We start from the raw sequence: 20,601 nt of genomic DNA, 5'->3' as shown, positions 1-20,601 counted from the left end.
TATATTACATTGAGCTTTTTTGTTTCATACTGTTTTAAAACTTTCAGATTTCCATCCGCAATGTAAGTATTTTGTTTTTTTAACATTTCAATTATTTTTTCATCTGCATGTTTAAAGTTCATCCTCGATATTACAAATCTATGAGACATAATTTTGGGTATTTTTACTTCATATTTTTCACCAATACGGTCCTCGATTGCACATTTTATTTTATTTCTTTCCGTGTCGTTTTCACTTTCGATTAATATCACACCATTTGCTCTAGACTGTACATTGCTTATTTTCAGTTCTTTTGGATCAACTTTTTCATTTAAATCGGTTTTTGTTTGATTGCTGTTTTGTTTTGATTTAGGCTTTATTATTAAAGGCACTTCTTTTCTAATATCTGGCATCACTCTCTTATCTTTTTTTAGTACTTCAGCAAATGACATTTGTTTGTTGGCGGCCTTCGTTTTACCGACTAACTCTTTTATTTCTTTTTGTGCTTTCTTATTCTCTTCGCTACTATTTTTTATTTCACTGCAAATTTTCTCGCTGTCTTTCTTAAATATCTCCGCTACATCTCTTATTTTCTTTACTTCACTTATATTTACTACACATTTTTCTTGCACCTTTTGCATTTCTTTTATTCTCTCGCTAAATTTAATTTCAATCGCCTCTAATAATTTTTTTATTTCATACTCGTTATGTTTAAGCGCCAATTCGAATTCACCTTTGTACTCTTCTAATAGGGCACCATTTTTGTTTATCACTGCTTGCATGTTTCGCATTGCAGAATCTATATTATATATATATGTATGTAACGCAGTCGTCACACATAAATCTTAACAATTTATTTTGATTTAGCACAGTAGATGCATATTCATCTAGGCCACAACACTTTGTTTTTAGGTGAAAAATCTTCCCGCAAACACCATCGCACCGTATTCCAGTTTCTCTGTTAATTGCTAATTTGCACTTATCACACGACATTTTTATTTTTGAGCTTTCGTGTATATTTGAATTAAAAAACAATTCATTGCTCTCTCGCACGTATTATAGTGTCTAAGTAAAATCAAAATATTATTTTACTACTGCACATAAACCATTAAATTCAATTTATTTACAAATATCACACGGAGCTAGTTAGATACACCTCCGAACTCGTTGAAATCACAATATCAATCAATCTATCTAAATATTTGAAACCCTCTTTTCCTAGGCTTTTAAGGATCGGCATGGCTATGCCGTCTGGGCCCACTGCTTTAGATGGTTTTATGAATTTAGCTGAATTTATGTTGTGTCTGTTGGCCCTCCGTCTAACTTTGTCAACCGTAGAATACATTATATATAGTCGGCGAAAAGCGCTCGCTAATTTTTTCGCATCCGACAGTACTTTGTCGCCAAAGGCGAAGGAAATTTTGTCGTTGTGCTTGGACGGATTCGATAGGGACTTTACGGTGGACCAAACCACCCATACCGGCAGAGAGGTTACAACTACTTAGATGCTCCTCCCATTTCGGCTGCTTGTGTTTATCCACAAGCAATCTGATGCGTTGGTTTATATCCCTTATTTGGGAGTAACCGGGATCAAGCTGTCATAAGGAAAATGAGGCCAAATTTAGGGAATTCTTCCGGCGGGTATAAGGCGAGCCGAGGCGGATTCAATGACCTTACGGAAAGCACGCTCCCCTTGGCGAGCATCAGTAGGGATAGGGAGGGCTGTCTGTAAAGGATTTGTATTCATCCCACTTTCCTTTCTAAAGTTTTTGAAAGTGACTTATCTTGATTTCCCGACAGGGTGGATAAATGATGTATATTGGAACGAGTTTCCGTCATCCCTTGTCAAATTTGGTTTTGAGACAAACCGGTTTCGGCGTTGTGGCATCATCAGTGTCGATTTTCGTTCTGATGGCACAACGCCGAAACCGGCTTTTCTCAAAACCAAATTTGACAAGGGATGACGGAAAATCGTTCCAATATACATCATTTATGAAAGTGCGTTTTTCGGTGACGATGAAGTCGGCGGTACGCTCGAGCGAAATAAGTATTGGGCGCTGGTCGGATGCCAGTGTTACCATCGGCTGCCAGTTGACGCAGGTTACGAGTCCTGCGCTCACGATTCATATATCCGGCGAACTGTGACAGCTTTCTCCGTTTATTGTGCAAAGCGTCGTTTCGTCCCTGCGGCCGATGTCGGTATCAAATATATGATATTGCACTGAGTGATGTATGATAAACGCGAGACCACCTCCATTTCCGCCCTCGCGATCTTTTCTGTGGACATGATACCCAGAACAGGTCTGCAGAGCAGATCTTGCTGTGCGTTTAGTCTCTTGAATCGCAGCAATGCGATGAAATCGACTATCTTCGTGATCCTGCCAGTTAATCCATTACAATTTAACTGCAGAATTCTGAAGTGCAGCGGGGAAGACGTCGTCACTCTAGGAGTAAGTGACGGGTGACTACGCCTGTGTTGTGAAAGGCTCGGCATTGCTACCGACTCTACTACGGAGATTGTAGTTATGAGTGGGAGTGGCCGTATGAGCGCCAGCAGCAGCGGGTAATTGTTGTTGCTTGCTGAGCAGCAGAGCTGCTGGAAGGTAATGGCGGGACGTTAATGCATAGACTACGGGGCACCATTGGGCGTGAACCATCCCTTGCACGAGACACACTGACAAGAGTATGGTCGTCCTAAAAAGATTATTTTCCGGCAAACGCAGCAAAACCATTTCTCAGGACAGGGGTCAGGAGACGGACTCGGATTGGATTCGATACCTTCCCGGAGCAGGGGAGTATGGCGCAGTTCCGCCGCAAGGAGCTGCTGGGAGGATGACAATTTATGGGAGGGACACAACAAATTAAATGGGGTTACACTGAAATGACAGTCCTTGGTCGGAAAAATCCCTAGTCGCTCCGGTACATAGAACCGACGCTTCTTTTTCCAGTTTACAGTAAGTCGAACTTACGGGCCGGGTGTTCAGGCCGATGATATATATAAATGTCGGCTGAATACGCCAGTAATTGCACGCTTTTATAGAATACTGCAGCTTGTATTATTTTCTCCAGCATCAAATTAAAGAAATCGCACAATAGGGAGTCAGCGTGTCTGAAGCCTCGTTTGTTTCGAACGGCTCGGACAAGTCCCAACTAGTTCTGACTGAGCTGACTGCATGGCGTCATTTTGTACAGTCGTATAATTTTCGTAGGCAAACCAAATTCAGACAGCGGCATATAGGCAGCTTCTTTTCCTGGTTTCAAAGGCGGCTATAAAATCGACGAAAAGGTGATGTGTGTAAATTTTTTTCGTGGATTTTTCCTAGGTTTGGCGCATAGTGAAAATCTGGTTGATGGTACATTTACCAGATCTGCAGCCGTACTGATAAGGTCCAATCAGCCGACTCACGGTGGGCTTCAATCTTCGTACAAATGCTTAACAGGGCTTAATATATATATATGTATACATATATATATATATATATATATACCCCAGCGGGACATGGGGCTTAGAATATACCCGCGGCAGGTATGCCTGCCGTAAGAGGCGACTAAAATACCAAATTGATTCAAGGGGTTGTGTAGGGCAACCCTTTCAAGGTGTTGGTACCGCAAAACATAGCTTCTTCAGTCACATTGTCAACCTCACCTACCCGTGGCGAATCCAGTTACTTTAACAGCCGAGGCTCTGGCGACCCCCACGGATCTAGGAGGTGGGAGGGCGGTATGGCATTTAAGGTTTCATGTGGTCTTACTAAATCGTTCCCGCGATGGTCTGGCTGGTGCCTTAATGGTGCTTGTTACCGGAACGTATCCAAGACCTTCGGGGAGTGTCATTATCGCTACAATAACAACAAGTGCGATTCGAAGTAGGCCGATTCCGCTATAGTTGGCACAGTTTGCAGGATCCCCTTCCTACTGCACTGGGCAAAGAACGCTTAGATTCCAATCCTCAGGCATGCACTCGCCCGATCATATTTTGCAATGAAGCTGGTGCATGCGCCTTACCAACAATAAGCGCCCGCGGCCTTGGTGTTTTAAATCTGGTTATTGCTATTCTGACTTCGTCATAATCGGAAGGAGACACAAATTCCATCAACATCGATTGCGGGCTCGGGTCCATCATCCTTGGCCGCTATCTCCATTACCCAGCAAACACAGTTTCTAACGTTAGAGAAATATTGTAATTTTAGATTAGAATTCTAATGTAGTTCTCTAATGCATTTCGAATCGAAAACTAGGTTAGAGAACTAGGTTAGAATTCGACTGCGAAACGATTCGAATAACACTAGAAATGCGATGTTATGATTATTGTCACAGTTGTCGATTATTTGCACGACATGATCACTCATCCTTAGTGTTATACAAACTAAATAAAAATAGTGAAAAGTTGTGTGGAAATATTATAAGTTGGGAAATAAGTTTTTTTATTTATAATAGTAAATATTAAGAAGTGAAAATGAATCAAAAAAACTTAAAAAAGGAAAGCAAGCAGATTATTGAAGTACTAGTTGAATGGCATGAAGAAAACGCTTCCTCACCCGTACCTCAAACCAACGCTGAGCTCAATTTTTTTAATTTATAATAATAGAAAAAGCCTTTGAAATATTTTCATTCTTAATACATAAGCTTATAACCAAATAAAACTATTTGATATAATGAAACAATGAAAATTTCGCTGATTTTAAATAATTGAACTTAATTGCGCAAATTTAAAATTCTCATTAGAAACTCATTAGAAATTGATGTAAGAATTCGATTAGAATTATAACCCTTTTCTCGATATCGAGAACGAAGTCCCCTTTTTGTCGAGAATGCTATAATTCGCGACAGTTTCGCAAATCGTCCTCTAACCTTCTACCTTAGAGAAATACATTAGAATTCGATTCGTCTTCTAATCGTTTTCTAACCTAAATGTTTGTTGGGTAGGGAATGCAGAGAAGTGTTCCCTCCATAATCTCCGGTTACAATATGACAATTTTCATTCTTCCTTCTACCTTCCGTCTGTTGCCAATTTTTACGGGAATTATGTTTGGTGGCTAGAGGCACAAGCTCAAAATCAATTTTTCTTACATTATTCAGGTAGCACTGGCTGATCGCACGTTAATGCCTGGTGATGTAGTGCGTCGCTTAGTTCCAGGTAAGGATACACAACGTGGCTATTGTCGTGATATAAGTATGCATGCCGATGTTAAAGTGCTTGGCACAAAATATGTTATCAAAAATGTTATGACCGAACGACTGCGTCCTATTAACGTTTGGCAACGTGATAGCGCTGTATGCTTAGATTCATGGGTAGGAAGTACCAAAGATGTTGAACAGAAAGCTGTGCTAAGGTAATATGCTATTGAAACCCTTTTTGCTATCTGCGATTAACTTTTTTCTTTATTATTATATGTAGGTCTACTGCAGGTGCTCGCGTGGAAATCTCATCAAATAATTTCTACGGGTTTTCAGATTACAATTCTCGCAATACACATGGCATATACAATCCTCATGTATTTTATCCGGGTAATGTTGTTATTGGACGTCTGCCTGCCTTAGATACCGTAAAAGTGTTGACACCGAGTATACCGATACATAAAAATAAAAAAGGCAAACCAATCAAAGGAAAAGTGAGTGTTAATAAGATTTTTACGAAATGCAGTGTATTCCGGAATCAGAATTGAAAATATTTAATACTTACATTTCTATTACACTTTATGACACATATTGTTTCAAGTGATAGATACATTAGCAAACAAGTAATTTTCGCATTTTTCGAAGTTCGAAATTGAATTAGTAATAATATTTTCATTTACTGCTTAAGAAAAAAAAAAACACGAAGTAAAATCACAAACGTGGCATACCTTTTTTCTTTATATGATTTTTGAAAATGCAGATCTTCAAAAAAATTATAAATGAAAAAAATAAATAAAAAGTACCTGTGCGACCGAGCTTTGCTCGGCAAACTTCAAGTATGCCTCATAACATACTTTGTTCTACATGTCATCATTAATCAAACTCTACTTTTTTTATATGTACATCTTTATATATAAAAATCACGTGTCACTATGTTTGTCCGCGATGGACTCCTAAACTACTGAACCGATCTTGAAATTTGTTTTGCACCCCGTGTGTAGTTTGATCTAACTTGAAATATACGATAGGTTATATCTCAGTTTATAGTCCCAATATTATTTTATTGCAATTTTTTTTAAATGTTTATATGTATTAGTAAAATGTTACGTATATGCACCGGCACTCATATTTTCAGGTGGTACTTCCGTGTAATTGGTTGGTGTTTAATTAAACCACGTGCTTATCAATACAAAATATTATAGCGGTTGATATCAAGGGAGGGGAATGGGGGATTACCCCGGGCCCGGGGTTTCTGAGGGGCCCGCGGCTTAAAGGTACTAAGACATTTTTTTTAATTCAGGAGAGTCTTTAGTTGTTCCATGTGCAATTTTTAAGCCGAATTTCAAAAGCAACGAATATCTGTATTTCGTTGTAGTATTATGGTGAAGTGTGAAAAATAAAAATCTATATATATAAAAAGAAAGGCTAAAATGTGTGTTAGTTGGTCGCCGGTGTTTGAAGAGATGCGTCGGTCGATTTTGTTTAAGCTTTCACACAAGTTGCGTATACCTTACGCGGTGGTTATTACATATCTTTGGTTGCAATCGACGTACAGGGTCTAGAGATATAGGCCAAAAAATGGACCCAGGTACCCCTAGAATGTGTGGGTAGAGTTAGACGGAAAAAGCTTATTAAAATGTATGTATATAGGCCAAATTTAGGGCAGAACAACGTCTGCCGGGTCTGCTAGTATATTATATATTTTTACTTACCAATATTTGATTTCCTTAAAAATAGATTTCAAAAACATATTAAACACCAGAGCTGTAAAATGATTCAATCAATACAGTTATAAATCAAGATTGATTCATTTTACAAATATGGTTGGGTGATTTCAAATATATAAGCCAAGTTTGAACGCGATTTCATATTTTCCATTCGAAAATTCCCTTATTGATTGCATGTGAATGCATCGGGAGCACTCCCACTCACGAGTGATAGCAAAATTTGTTTACAATCACTTTTTCATTCACTTCCATTCAAATATCCGCTTTCAGGGTTGATATTTTCGTACTTTTGAAGGCTAACATACCTGTGATTGGTTTGAAGGTGTCAAAATAGTTATAAATAACCGGGCTGCCATATTTCATTTAAAACATTTGTTTGATTCTTAAAAGTTTTAATCGGGGAATTTTGCCCCAAATCAATGAAATTAAATTTTAAATGCTTCAGTTCTTATTGAAATAAATAAGAAACACGAATAAATGAGTTAATACATTCATAAAACATAATTGGAATAAAATATTATTGCCAAAAAAATAATTTCCAATCATAAATCCAAAATGTGGTTCTCGCATTCAATAGCGACGGTAACTCTGACTCAATGTTTTGACATTTTATATTGTAAAACTGTATTTTGGTATTTTCTACAAAAATTAGCATAATTTTTTTAAAAGTTAAGTAGAAATCAATTGCCACATAAATAAGGAATATAATGAAGTGCTACTTGTAGATTATAGTGCAGTGAAAGTGGAGAAAAATGCGTTTAAAAACCTGAAACGGTAGACGTCAAATAGTTGTGCACAGTTTCCTCTTTATATCAAAAACACATAAAATATGATTTTATTATTCAAAGGCCCGGCATTTCTTGATCTTCCCCAAATATATATTTTAAGACTGCGAGACTATTTCACTTGCAGATTTAAGCTTGCCTTTGCAATACATTTATTTCAGCATTTCTTGATATGGTTAACTATGCTAATCAGTGATTTAATATTTTGTAATTTTGGTCCTCTGTCTATTTCACCATGCACAAGTAACTTGAATTCATTTATTAGAGCATGTTAATGATATCTTTATGAAGTAAAAGTCACATCTGGGACAGTCTTGAATACTGTTACTAGCAAATATCTATGTATCGAAATTCAACAACCTCTGTAAAGCATGTTTCAATGTATATAAGTATAAGTCAAAAGTAAAAGTCATTATAAAAAAAAAACAACAAGCTACTCTGAAATTTAAAAAAACCATTTTTCCGATTTACAAAGTCTTCGGCATTGTGTGCAAAACTTAAAATAAACCAAGATTTGATAGTTACTTTCCACTAGATCTAGGGGTGTTATGTCTCTGTGCATTGACTAAGCTTCCCATTGCGTTTGGTACAAATGGCCTAAAGACATTTTTTTTTATTTATGTAGAAGTATTTTTAAATGCATTCAAGAAAACAATGCGATACGTTAATTTTGAAAGCTACCAAGTCCGACAGGGTTTGTTTACATGCCAGCGCCATTTCTGCTCGCTGATTGGTTGTCGCTATTTTTTTACAAACCAAAATGAAGAATAGACATCCACTGACAAAAATTTATTTCGTCTCACTTGAACTTAAAAATTGAATATGGAATATACATATTAGTGAAAAGTTTGAAGTTAAGAAAATAATTTAAGATTATCACCCATTTATCTAATAGAATATAATAAATAATAGCCATTATTTTTAATGGGTTTTATTTACCTTAACTCTGTGTAGCGAACAGAATTTTGTAATCGAAATTTAAGTAACTTCTCGATAAGCTTGAAACTTAGAATATGGTTCAGAACTCGATGAAAATGCAATAATAAGACAAAAATTTCAGATGGGTGGGGCATGAATCGAAATATTTAAAAAAATTGTATTTGTACTCCGATTAGGCTCATGTTTGTAACACATATTAAATACGGGAATAGAAATCGCTTTGTGAAAAAAAACTCCTGCTAGGTGGCGCATGTATCGAAATATTTAAAAAAATCGTATCTGTGCTCCGATTAGGCTAATATTTGGAACACATATTACATACATGAATAGAAAGCGACGTATGAAAAAATCGCCGCCAGGTGGCGCAAGGATCAAGATATTAAAAAACTGTTATTTTATGAATTTTCGAGGTTTTTACAGTGTACTTTTTACTAGCTTCGTCGCCATTTTTTTTTTATTTTTGGATTTCAAAGTAGGTGTGGTCACGCTTCCATTAGAAGCTTTTGGCGATCCCTGCATCGAGAGGATCAAAACCAAGGAGAAAGGGGGATTTTGTACAGATTATTATTTATAAAAACTTTTTTTTTTTGTTTTCATGGAGCCCCTGCAATAGTTTTGAAAATTTAGAAAGTTTTGGCAGCGAATGGTATCGAAATTGGCCACTTTTTTAATGAAAAATAGGACCTATATCGTTTTCAAGACTTTTAGAAAGTTTATTCATATAAAAAGATGAAATTCGCATGACACCAACATAATTTTTAATTAATGGTCAATAGTGTAGCTATACTACTATTAATTACGTTAGCTGGCTATAAGATTTTTACTTTATATCTCATGTTTGTTGAAAATGCTACACTGTGTCTGGATGCGATGGTTTTTCTATTGTCATAAGCAAAAAAATATATAAAAATAAAAAAATTTTATTAAATGACATAAGTACAATATTGGACTACCTACCCAATTGGAAACCTTATTGCTCATACAATATATATCGCCGTGTCTTTTCCAAGAATATGTTAGCAAGAAAATTTTGTATTTCGCCCAAATAAATAAGTTAATAATAATAATTAGTTTTTCTCTCCCAAAGGAAGATGTAAATTTTTTGTATCCTATGCGTCAAGCGAAGAAAAGTCTATTTTACAATCAGATTTGGACACATTGCTCAATTGGTGCACCATCAACTATATGCCACTTAATCTTAAAAAATGCAAATTTATGTAGATTACTTCAGCCAGCTTCCTACACTCTTAACAATTAAAACCTTGAACCGGTATGGATACAGTTTTATAGACCTTGGGGTTGATATTGACAGTAAACTTAACTTCAACCTTCATATTACTACAACTTTTAATAAGGCTATAGGTATTCTGGCGTTTATAAGGCGATGGTATAAAGAATTCAGCGACCCGTATTTTACTAAAGCCCTTTTTACAACATTAGTCAGGCCGATGTTAGAATATGGTGCAATAATTTGGAACCCGAGCTACCAGGTTCATATTGATCGGCTAGAATAAGTCCAAAAACAATTCTTACCTTTCTCCTTAAGGGATTTCCTTGCTAGTCGTAGGGAAATGCTTGGAATTGTATTTATGATTAAATTACTAAATGGTTCGGTCCCTAACTCATTCCTGTTGAGCGAAGTAAACAACTTTAATGTCCCTTGCCGGCCTTCAAGACATCTTAAACCTCTCTACCTAAAATATTTTAGATCAAATTTTGAACTAAATGAGCCCTTCCGCTGTTGGTGTCAGAATTACATCTCCCACTCTAGCACATTTGATGTTTTGGACTCGCTTTTTTGTATTAAAAAATCTGTTCCTTCCTCTCTTAATAGTAACTAACTGTATTCGTTACCATATTGAATTCTTTTTCTACTAATTCCATCCATTATATGTCTGTATATTTATTACTAATACGGCATTTATTTTACTTAGCTGGTGAGTGTTCCTCTGTAGCTGAGCAGTTTTAGATTTCGATGGCAGTGCGGTGTGACAACATCTGCAAAAAAAAATATATATATATAAAAAAAACTTTTTCCGCTCTGAACACTTTTTTTTTAAAGAAAATTTTTCTAAATGCTCCATTTACTTAATGGGATCATTTAAAAAGAAGTAATAAAAACTTGAATTCTTTAAGTCCTTTAATTGGTGGTGCTAAAACGTACAATAAGAATCATAATTTTCTACTTTGGTTTATATTATAAAAACAACTTCTTAGTACTGAGAATAAGTACGTATATTTTTCTGAAAAAAATGTTTTGGAAACGGTTAAGCAGAATTAATGTGTACGGTGGGGGCTATCAGTATGCAAAAAAAAATTGTAAAAAGTAGTATTGCGGAAGTGCTTAGACTTCAATTGTTCAATTTAAGAGTGAAGTTTATGAAACAAACTTATAAAACCCTACCCCACTCTTGGCAGTGGACATGTTTGTGTTCTTTTCTGGAATAAATATTGCATGATTTTTGCAGCTCTCCCGAAAGTTTGCGTCGTCATTTAATAAAATATTGTCCGAAAAATCATCATTTTGTACAAATTCAGTGATCGTTACATTATTAAATAGTAACAATAAGATAGAAAAGAAATCCCCATTAGATAGGATTGCAGAAACTTTGCCACACATGCGCTAAATTTCCTACTGGTGCGCTTGGTGTGTAAAATTATTTGAATACATTTTTTATTTTTATTTGACAATTGCCTAAACATGATTGCTAACAATGTAAATTCAGAGACTTTACCTTTAATACAAATTCTAGCGTTTTCGGGACTCCAAATTTCTTAAGAAACATGAAGTGCCGTCAGAAAACCGCTCTTTAAAGCTTACCTAATTCAATATTAATTTAACATGCGCGCATACATATACATACGAATATATATAAACCTATAGTAGTAGTACTTATTTGAATGTAGGAATAATTTTTGAAGTTTTTGAATGTAGCTTAGTATTAAAAGCAGAACATACACATAAGTAGGATGTTCTCAAATTTCTTTGACTAATCAGATCACAATAGATTAAAGGTTCTCAAGAAATTATGGTCTTATTATACAATGTATATTATTTTTTCAAAATATGTGATTGTTAGTTTGAATTGAAAATGTTATGCAACGAAGTTTGAAACCTTTTTATTTCTGAATTAATTTTAACCCTTATAATTTGATGAGTAAAAGGTTATCCTAAATAATATTGTGCACTTTCGTAGGTTAGGTTTTTGAAATCTAAAGAATATCTAATACCGGTATTAATTACAATACAAGATTCTGAAATTCCCGGGGTTCCGAAATTATAAAATAATGACATCCCTAATATAAGGTGAAGTTTTAGAATTTGTTGGCATATTCATTAACCTATTTGTTGGCATATGTTGCTATTATTCGGAAACTAAAAAAAAATTTCTAAAACGTAGTTTTGGGGACCTCAGAAACTTGTACGGTGAGTATATTTTTACTAATAACATAAAAAACATTAAAAGTGCAGGAAACTTTTTTTTATGAAAAAAAGCACAAAAAAAAGCTACGTAAATAAAGAATACCAAGATCACCAAGTAAAGTAAATAGTTTACACCCACTTAAAGATATTGCTCGATATCACGACGATTTTCACAGATTTTTATATAAATGTGCCATATGTTGTATGGTGCGCAAGTGATGTGAAATTTTGGATATATCCATTTTACTTTATTCTACCCAAGAAAATAATGTTATTGGTTTCATCTGTCACTATGCATCGTAATGGCATAAACTTATCGAGATAAAATGTATCAAAATGATCACGGGAAAAAAAGAAATTGATTAAAACCGATGATGAAAACTTTACAGTTGGGTAGAAAACTTACTGTAGACAACTTTTTCTTTTCCAATTTTTACCATGAGAAGGTAAGTAAAAATTTTTCTAAATTAAAAAATGCTTCTGCTTACTGAAAGAGTCTATAGCATTTGTGAAAGCAAAATTTTATTCAACCGTTATTTTGCAAAATTAAGGCTTAAATAAAAAATTTATGATTTTTATGTATAGAGCGGGTGTCTGGTGTTCAGAGCTGTAAAATCTTACGTTTGCGATTTGTGTTATTTGGGTGGTTTTGCACTTTGTCTATGACAATTTCCAAAAAAAAAATTCGATAAGCATTTATTTTCCAGTTAGCTTTATTTTTTCAAAGCTGTGAGAGCGGATTCAAGGGCTCCTTCGAAAAAAGCGATCAAAATTTGTTAAAAAACCTAACAAAATGAATCACCAAATATGCTCCGAGGGTTAATTCAATATGCCCAAGTAAAAAAATTACTATATCAGCAACTCCAAAAAAAAAATTGATATGAAAGACAGGAATGTTCAACTTGCCGGAATGATACTTTTTTTCAATATAACTCGACATTTTTAAAATTGTCATGCTTAATGCCTTTGAGCAAGTTGTTTTAACTCTTCTCACGCTAATTATATTCATAACAACCTTTTCAACCAATTTTTAAAACTAAGCTTTCATAAAATGGAACTTAAAATTTTTTCGTATTATTTTAGGTACTATTTACGCATTTTTGTAGCAAGTGATTGTTTTTGAATGCATGACTTCACACACCAAAAATGTGAAATCACCTGAGTGCACTCATTGATTTCAGTACATTTATTTCTGCAGTCTGATTTAGCATTCTTTTCAATTGCATGCGTTCCTGAATGAAATCCTTATTTCTCTGCATGATTGTAGAATTAAAAAAATGAAAGCATAATTCTCGTATGAAGAAAAAATTGTGAAATACTGATTTTAGAAAAGCTCTAATTTCAAAAAGCAAATGATTTCATTCTTCACCAGCTCTGTTAAACACTAACCGCAAAATGAACTGGAATGGAAAATTTGAAAAGGGCAATTCCAGCCTATAGTATAGTTGTTGTTGTTATGATAATTAGTGAAATCGAGAACTAAGTTATTTAGGGCGAGTATCTGTATGCGCCGAATTATTAATTTCAAACATTTTTTTTAGTTATACACTATGAAAGTCTCACAATTTTATTACGTTCCAAAAACTTGTAAATTTCACGAATGACAACTATCATTTAGTTTAATTAAATGTCAACTTACTTTCCTAAACGCCATCTGTTGGTAAGTAGTTAAATGGTTAGATGTCGTTTTAAAATTGAACATATGCCTCTAGTGTTCAACGGTATCAAATTACCATGGTGAGATAACCTTTTTTTTGCCAAAAATGTGAATTTAAAAATATTTTGCTAGAATTTGTCCCGGTGCCTTGATATTTCATTTCAATTTTATTAGCGCGTGTGAAATTAAGAAAATTAAGTCGAATCAAGTGTAAGATTTTTTTTACGAAGACTTTTAACTTTAATGTTCCCCTTTAAAGCTTTAATAGAATATGAGTATGTAGAGTACTATTTCGTCTAACTTATCCAACTCTAAATGGCAAACCTACTGTCCCTGTAATGCGGAGTGAAATACCTTTCGTTCGATACCCATATCTGCATATCTCATGCAATTTTTTTAATTTTGAATAGGTGGCAACCCTAAATGGCAACCCTACTCAAAAATGTCCCAATTGTAATGCGGAGTGAAATACCTTTCGTTTGATACCCATATCGGCATGCAATTTTTTTAATTTCGAATAGGTGGCAACCCTAAATCGCAACCCTACTCAAAAATGTCCCTATTGTAATGCGGAGTGAAATACCTTTCGTTTGATACCCATATTGGCAAATCTCATGCATTTTTTTTAATTTCGAATAGGTGGCAACCTTGTGAAACATTCTGAGTGGCAACACCTAGGTAGAAAGTCTTAGAAGGTGATACATTATCTCTGTGCCAAATTTCATTTAAATCGGTTGAGCCGTTCTCGAGATCGTTCGGCTATACAAACAAACAAGAATTGCTAGTTTAAAGTTATAAGATAAATGCAAGGCGCGATAACCTCCGAATGTATTTAAGGTCGACCTTCTGTTCAAATTTGCATCGTGCTCCCTTTAAATTTTTCCTACAAATTGGCGGAATGTGACCTACAGGTTTTATGCCGACTCCGGACTGCATCTGATCTGCTAGACATATGAATTTTCACTGAGAAGCTTTTTAATGCAGAAATACACTCAGAGTGTTTGCCAAATCACTACCGAGGAACGACCCTGGTTAGTAAAGTTGTTTCTAATTAAAAAAAAGTTTTTCTAAATTTTTTATGTTAATTTGCTTGCTTTGCCCGGGAGTAATAGGCGGAGCACGCTACTATCACACAACGGCGGCCGCCCTTCCAAAAAATTACAAGCGATACATTACACAGCCATAAAGGAAACATCGGTTATGCTCCAATGTATGTCGATGCGTTGAATCCGAGTTTCGCTGAGATTTCGCCTGACTCATTGTTACCTAAAAATTGGGTGATTTTTGGCCGTCCCATTAATAAATATTTTTATTGAGACATGTGCCACACAATACACAAAATGTTATATAGTTTGTGTTAAGATTGAAAACTGAAAAATGCGTACTATTTGTCCCGTCTCAATCGTGGAATGCTCCTTAAGTGCAATTTGGGAGTTCAAATTAAATTCAAACCATAATTTACAAAATTTATATTCGCGAGTTTGAATCGAGCTCAAGGCCTACCAATAATTATTTTATCATTATTATTGTTATATTTTTTCTTAATTGAAAAAATTTTAAATTAGAATAGAAGAAAGAAACAATTTTTAGACAACTGCCAAAGCTCGTTGTATAGATCCATTTCGGGAACTGCTAAATTCCGTCATCGGCAACGTTTAGGCTCCGCTGCTATAACCATTCAGCCATCAAAGCGGTTTTTTGTTTGTCTTCATTATTCCTACTTCAATTCTGGTTCTTGCCAATTGATATTCACAGCACTGCGACATCTGTTACAGAATAGTTGTGAAAATCAGTATGCCGATATAACAACAAAAATTGTTAATACATCCCAGAGCACGGGGAAAAAGTGTAAATAAAATATGACACTATGGCATCATCGCCATAAACAAAGTTCAAAGTGGGGGAATGTCCCCTATTCATTTGCTTTTGGGCAACCTATTGAAAAACAAGTAAAGGTGTCTAAGTTCGGGTGTATCCGAACATTATATACTCAGCGTGAGCTTCAATTACACATTTCATTTCAGATAAAATACTTATCTACATATCGCGTGGCACCGCCCGTTAAAAAAATGACTTTCCTCTTACAATAAAACTTGATAAGTGAAATATCATTGATTCAAAACTATTTTTGGCTAAGTTATAGATTATTATTCTAGACTACGACCGTTTTAAACCTGTTTTATATCTAAGTTGCCGTGGTCTTTAACCGATCCCGTCCATTTTTACTAGAAATATTTTCTGTTATAAAGAAAATATGTGTACACAATTTCATTACGATATGTTAATTTTTCTTCGAGTTATGGCTCCCGAAACATAGAAAATTGCTTAGTCATAAAAGGGGCGGTGCCACGCCCATTTTCAAAAATTTTAATGTTTTCCAATTTATTGTTATAATTCAATTTAGAATGTAAAATGCTATTGATACAAAGCTCTTTTTCGCTAAGATATATATTATTATTTTCTTCTACGACCCTTTTAAAAATATTTTAGATAAAAGTGGGCGTGGTCTTTAACCGATCTCGTCCATTTTTGCTAGAAATATTTCCTGCCATAAGAAAAATATGTGTACCCAATTTTGTTACGATATGTTAATTTTTCTTCGAGTTATGGCTCCCGAAACATAGAAAATTGCTTAGTCATAAAAGGGGCGGTCCCACGCGCATTTTTTTAATTTGAAGTTTTTCCTATTTATTGTTATAAATCCACTTGGGAAATGAAACACCATTGATATAAAGCTCTTTTCTGCAAAGATATAGCTTATTTTATTCGTCAACGACCCTCTTAAAAATCTTTTATATAAAAGTGGGCGTGGTCCTTAGCCGATTTCGTTAATTTTTCTTCAAAGCATTCCTTATAATAAATGCAACCTCTCTGTCGAATTTTGTTATGATAGGTTTAACGGTTTTTGATTTATGATTAATAATATTTGTAAAATTGATTTTATCACAAGTGGGCGGTGCCACGCCCATTTTTAAAGAATTTTTCATCAGTTCACACGTCAAATTCCAACATTCTAGGTGCATTATTTACTAAATAATCAGCTTTTTGTGTTTGCCAAAATGTTATTTATTGTAACGAATTTAGTGCAATTCCTCTTATTTCCAAGCTTCTGCTAACGTTTGAATTACTAAACTGTTGAACAAATAACTCCAATATTCAATAATGCAAAATGGTCTTTATTAGACGACTTTCACAATAACACTTCTACTTCTCAACAGATAGCGTGCTTAAATCAAACTGATTGCTGCTTACTCAACTTTAACTCCTTTTATACTCTGTGATGTCTCGTTCGCATACTTCTAGGCGTTTCTATTTCTAGAATTTACTACTTGTTTACCAGCTATAAATTTCTCAGCTATAACTACAGATGCACGATTATTATAGCTTCTCGCATGCGCCTGTATATGTGAGTGATACTTCCACAGATGATTGCCTACTTTTGGTATCTCAGATATATGCAAGTGTTTATGCGTTTCTCTCCGCTGCTTGTATGTACATATGTATGGACATAATGATTGAATTGTTGATGTGCGTACAATTCACTGCTTAGTATTGGCTTAGAGATGATAGTATCCCTTAGTGTTGCTAATATTCGTCACAATATATAAAAAGTGAGCGTGGTTATCATCCGATTTCGCTCATTTTCAATACCAATGTATTTTGGGTCAAGCTCGTGTATCGTGTAACAGACAGACGGACGGACGGACATGGCCCAATAAATTTTGTTTCAATACTGATGATTTTGATATATTGAAGTCTATATCTATCTCGATTCCTTTATACCCGTACAACCAACCGTTATCCAATCAAAGTTAATATACTCTGTGTGCAAAGCACGCTGAGTATAAAACAAGAAATGGTGTGCTTATATACCCAGCTGAGTGCTGTATAGTGTTATCTAAATATTTTAAGGCTACTGTTCCGAGTCCATTCTCAAATATGTTCCATAAAAACCTAAACGTATTAATATGAGTTTTTTTTTTTAATTCGCCTATATTTTTGTAGTATACAATTGAAGCTGTTGAGACTGATTCGGTTTGGGTACACTGGCAGTGTAAAGCTCTATCTGAGGAAAGTAAAATCGACACCAGCCTGTTGGAACAACCAAATCCTTGTGTTAGTGGTGAGGATTTGCTACGTTTGAAACGTTTGAATCTCTTCGAATCATGTATGCTGCAAATAAGTGATCGCAATTATTTGAAATTTTCAAAGTTTGATACTTACATAAAAAAGTCACAATGGGAGAAAGAACAAGGTTAGTTACTATTCATCATAGTAATATTAACGTCTACTTAATAAATAAATCTTGCTTTGTTATGTATAGAAACTAAATTTAAAGTTGCGCTGGCAAAAATGCTAAAGTCGGAGTATCATTGTACAGCTCAAAATGCAAGTAGTCCAAATATTACGAGTAATACGAATAGTACACATAATACGGAAAAAACTAAAAAGAAATTCAGCTTAACTGATGTCGATTCAAAAACAATAAAACTCAAAAAGTCCACACTAAAAGCAGATAAACTAAGTAGCTCTAATAGCAAAGATAAAACCACGACATCACATGAACCGCCAACCGAACACAGTGCATCAAATTTGCTAAATAGAAAAATTTCTAAATCAACGGCAGAACCAGAATGGGTCACAGATGATGAAGATGATGATGAAGTTGATGATGATGATGACGATGATTGGTTCGAAGATGAGCTGCATGAGGATGGTGTCAGCACCACAACTTGTTCAAGCTCATCGCCACATCACAGTCCAAAACATAGTAAACGTCGACTGCTAAAGCGAAAAAGTAAGGCGCCTGTTAAACGTTCGCCTACATTAACGTTGCCCGATTTTGTGCCGAGAGATGGTGATGAATTAGTCACTGAGGCGCTACTGGTATATAGTACTGCTACGGTAGTTTGGCAAGATGGTAGTATTGAAGCGGGTATACCATCAACGCAATTGTATCCCATACATCATTTAGATAACCATGTAAATTAACTAGCTTAGGTTATTACTTTATTACTAAATTTTAATTAATTAAAATAATTAATTCATAGGAATTCTTCCCTGGGGACTTTGTTGTATCCAGCAAGGAAGATGTTGATATGAGCTATCGTGATTATGGTGTTATACAAAAAGTGGATCATGAAGGTCGCACAGCGCGAGTTAAATGGTTTACAACATACACATCTGCAGATGAGCCAAGGTGAATATATTTGCATTTAAAGACAAAAAAAAAAAACGACAAAAAAAAAAAACAAAAATCTATAAATCTACTAATAACTATTTTAGGCCTGCCTATAATGGTGAAACAGAAGTAAGTGTTTACGATTTAAAGGATCATCCCGATTTTCAATATCGTCCTGGCACCATGGTTATACGTGTAGCTAATTTTTCTGGAGAGGATGCTACCTGTACAGCTGGTCAAATCATTGATAATTATGTTGATGGACGCGCTAAAGTTTGGTGGGTCGATGGACATATAAGCATGTGTTGGCCGCAAGATTTATTTGAAGTAGGACAATATGATCATGCAGATTGGGGACACGAATCGGAGGATTCGTGGGAAACAGAATCGGAAAATAGCGAATTAGGTTGCAGTACGCCAAAGATTGCATTCGACGAATCTCACATAATAACTAATATTGAGCGTACCCGTGTTGCTATTGCCCGTTTAGAAGAAATCTTTAATATAAGTCCAAATTTACAAAATGCTGAGGTAAGTTTTTGTCTTTAAAGAATGCTGATATAAAATTTAACATACCTTATTGTATTTTAGGTGATGCGTACTTTGCTGAAATTATACAAAGGTTGTCGTTATTTAGATCGACTGTTGAACACAAGCTTCTTCCATGAGGATAATTTTATGGTAATAATACAAAAATTGGTTAAAGTGAAACTTCTGAAAGAGTGTGTTTGATTTGCACAACGATGTGGCAATAATTCATACAAACTATTGTATATATTAGCAAGAAACATTGATACGAGTTGTAATAATAATAATAATAATAATAATAAAATATATATAGGTTAAAGTCAGATATAGTTTTTTATACCATTTACCCATATTCCAGGGTAACATAACTTCTTTTATGGAGCTCTTTCATGTCTAAAGAATAAATGCACGTTTACTTCTTTTATTGTACTAATACAAAATGCAGTAATATTAGTTGATTTGCCATCGTAACAGGGTCTCATTGAGCGCGTGCGCAAAGGAGGAACTCAATCAATTTCGGAACGAGCGCAGGATCGCAAAAATCGTTTATTTAGTTATGTGCAAGCTACCTCACCAAATCCAAAACAACAATTACAAGTGCTTACACAACCAATCGCTGTACATGTTAATCCACAACAACAATCTCACTATCAGGCAGTTGTCACTTTGGATGGCGTACAAAAAACACAAGGCATTCACTCTTGTACAAATACTAACAGCAGCAGCATAAACCTGAATGGTAATGCCAGCAGCGGCGCATCCAAAGAATATGCACCAAAAATTCTTTTTAATATATCTTCAACGCCTTGTAAGCCGTTATTAAATTGTAATATTCCTGGAACGTGTAGTAGCACTGAACCTGGTGTTACTTCCTCGGCTATGTTACAACCTGTGCTTAAGCTAAAATCTGCTACATCAATTAATTCTACGCCACTGGCCACATCAACATTAAACACTAATGATAAAACAGGTGGCAAACAGTTGGGAGCAAACCTATCTATATCCAATGCTGACGAGTTGCGCTCTAACGCTCATAGCAATGTAAACGTAGATAGTAAAACTGTTGTTAATTATGTGGGCGCACGTAACAGTAACTCATTGGCGCATCAACAAAATATTATTTCGCAAAATAATCAGCTACTCAATTCTGCTATGATGAATATAGAAAAGGCGTTTGAGAAAACATGTCAACTAAAATCAGCTATGGCAGTATCGCAGGTAAAATTTTACATGCCAAAACTTATGATAAGCTTTAGTTTTGA

At 34.9% G+C, this 20,601-nt stretch overlaps 1 protein-coding gene across 3 annotated transcripts in view; it reads left to right on the top strand.

Annotated features, from left to right (window-relative positions):
* Nucleotides 1-20,601, top strand: part of LOC137237391 ((E3-independent) E2 ubiquitin-conjugating enzyme) — a 45,627-nt gene that overhangs the window by 16,514 nt on the left and 8,512 nt on the right. For 2 of the 3 annotated variants that reach the window (XM_067760961.1, XM_067760962.1), the window contains exons 2-9: nucleotides 5,059-5,312; nucleotides 5,378-5,591; nucleotides 17,635-17,884; nucleotides 17,954-18,612; nucleotides 18,681-18,829; nucleotides 18,916-19,342; nucleotides 19,403-19,492; nucleotides 19,814-20,557. In XM_067760961.1, coding sequence (XP_067617062.1) covers nucleotides 5,059-5,312; nucleotides 5,378-5,591; nucleotides 17,635-17,884; nucleotides 17,954-18,612; nucleotides 18,681-18,829; nucleotides 18,916-19,342; nucleotides 19,403-19,492; nucleotides 19,814-20,557 — 2,787 coding nt within the window. The remainder of the gene's footprint in view (nucleotides 1-5,058; nucleotides 5,313-5,377; nucleotides 5,592-17,634; nucleotides 17,885-17,953; nucleotides 18,613-18,680; nucleotides 18,830-18,915; nucleotides 19,343-19,402; nucleotides 19,493-19,813; nucleotides 20,558-20,601) is intronic. The other variant, XM_067760963.1, reaches the window with a different exon arrangement.

The sequence above is a fragment of the Eurosta solidaginis genome, chromosome 1 (genome assembly GCF_040869045.1).
Source record: "Eurosta solidaginis isolate ZX-2024a chromosome 1, ASM4086904v1, whole genome shotgun sequence".
NCBI lineage: Eukaryota > Metazoa > Arthropoda > Insecta > Diptera > Tephritidae > Eurosta > Eurosta solidaginis.
This window is presented reverse-complemented; position numbering and strand designations above follow the sequence as displayed.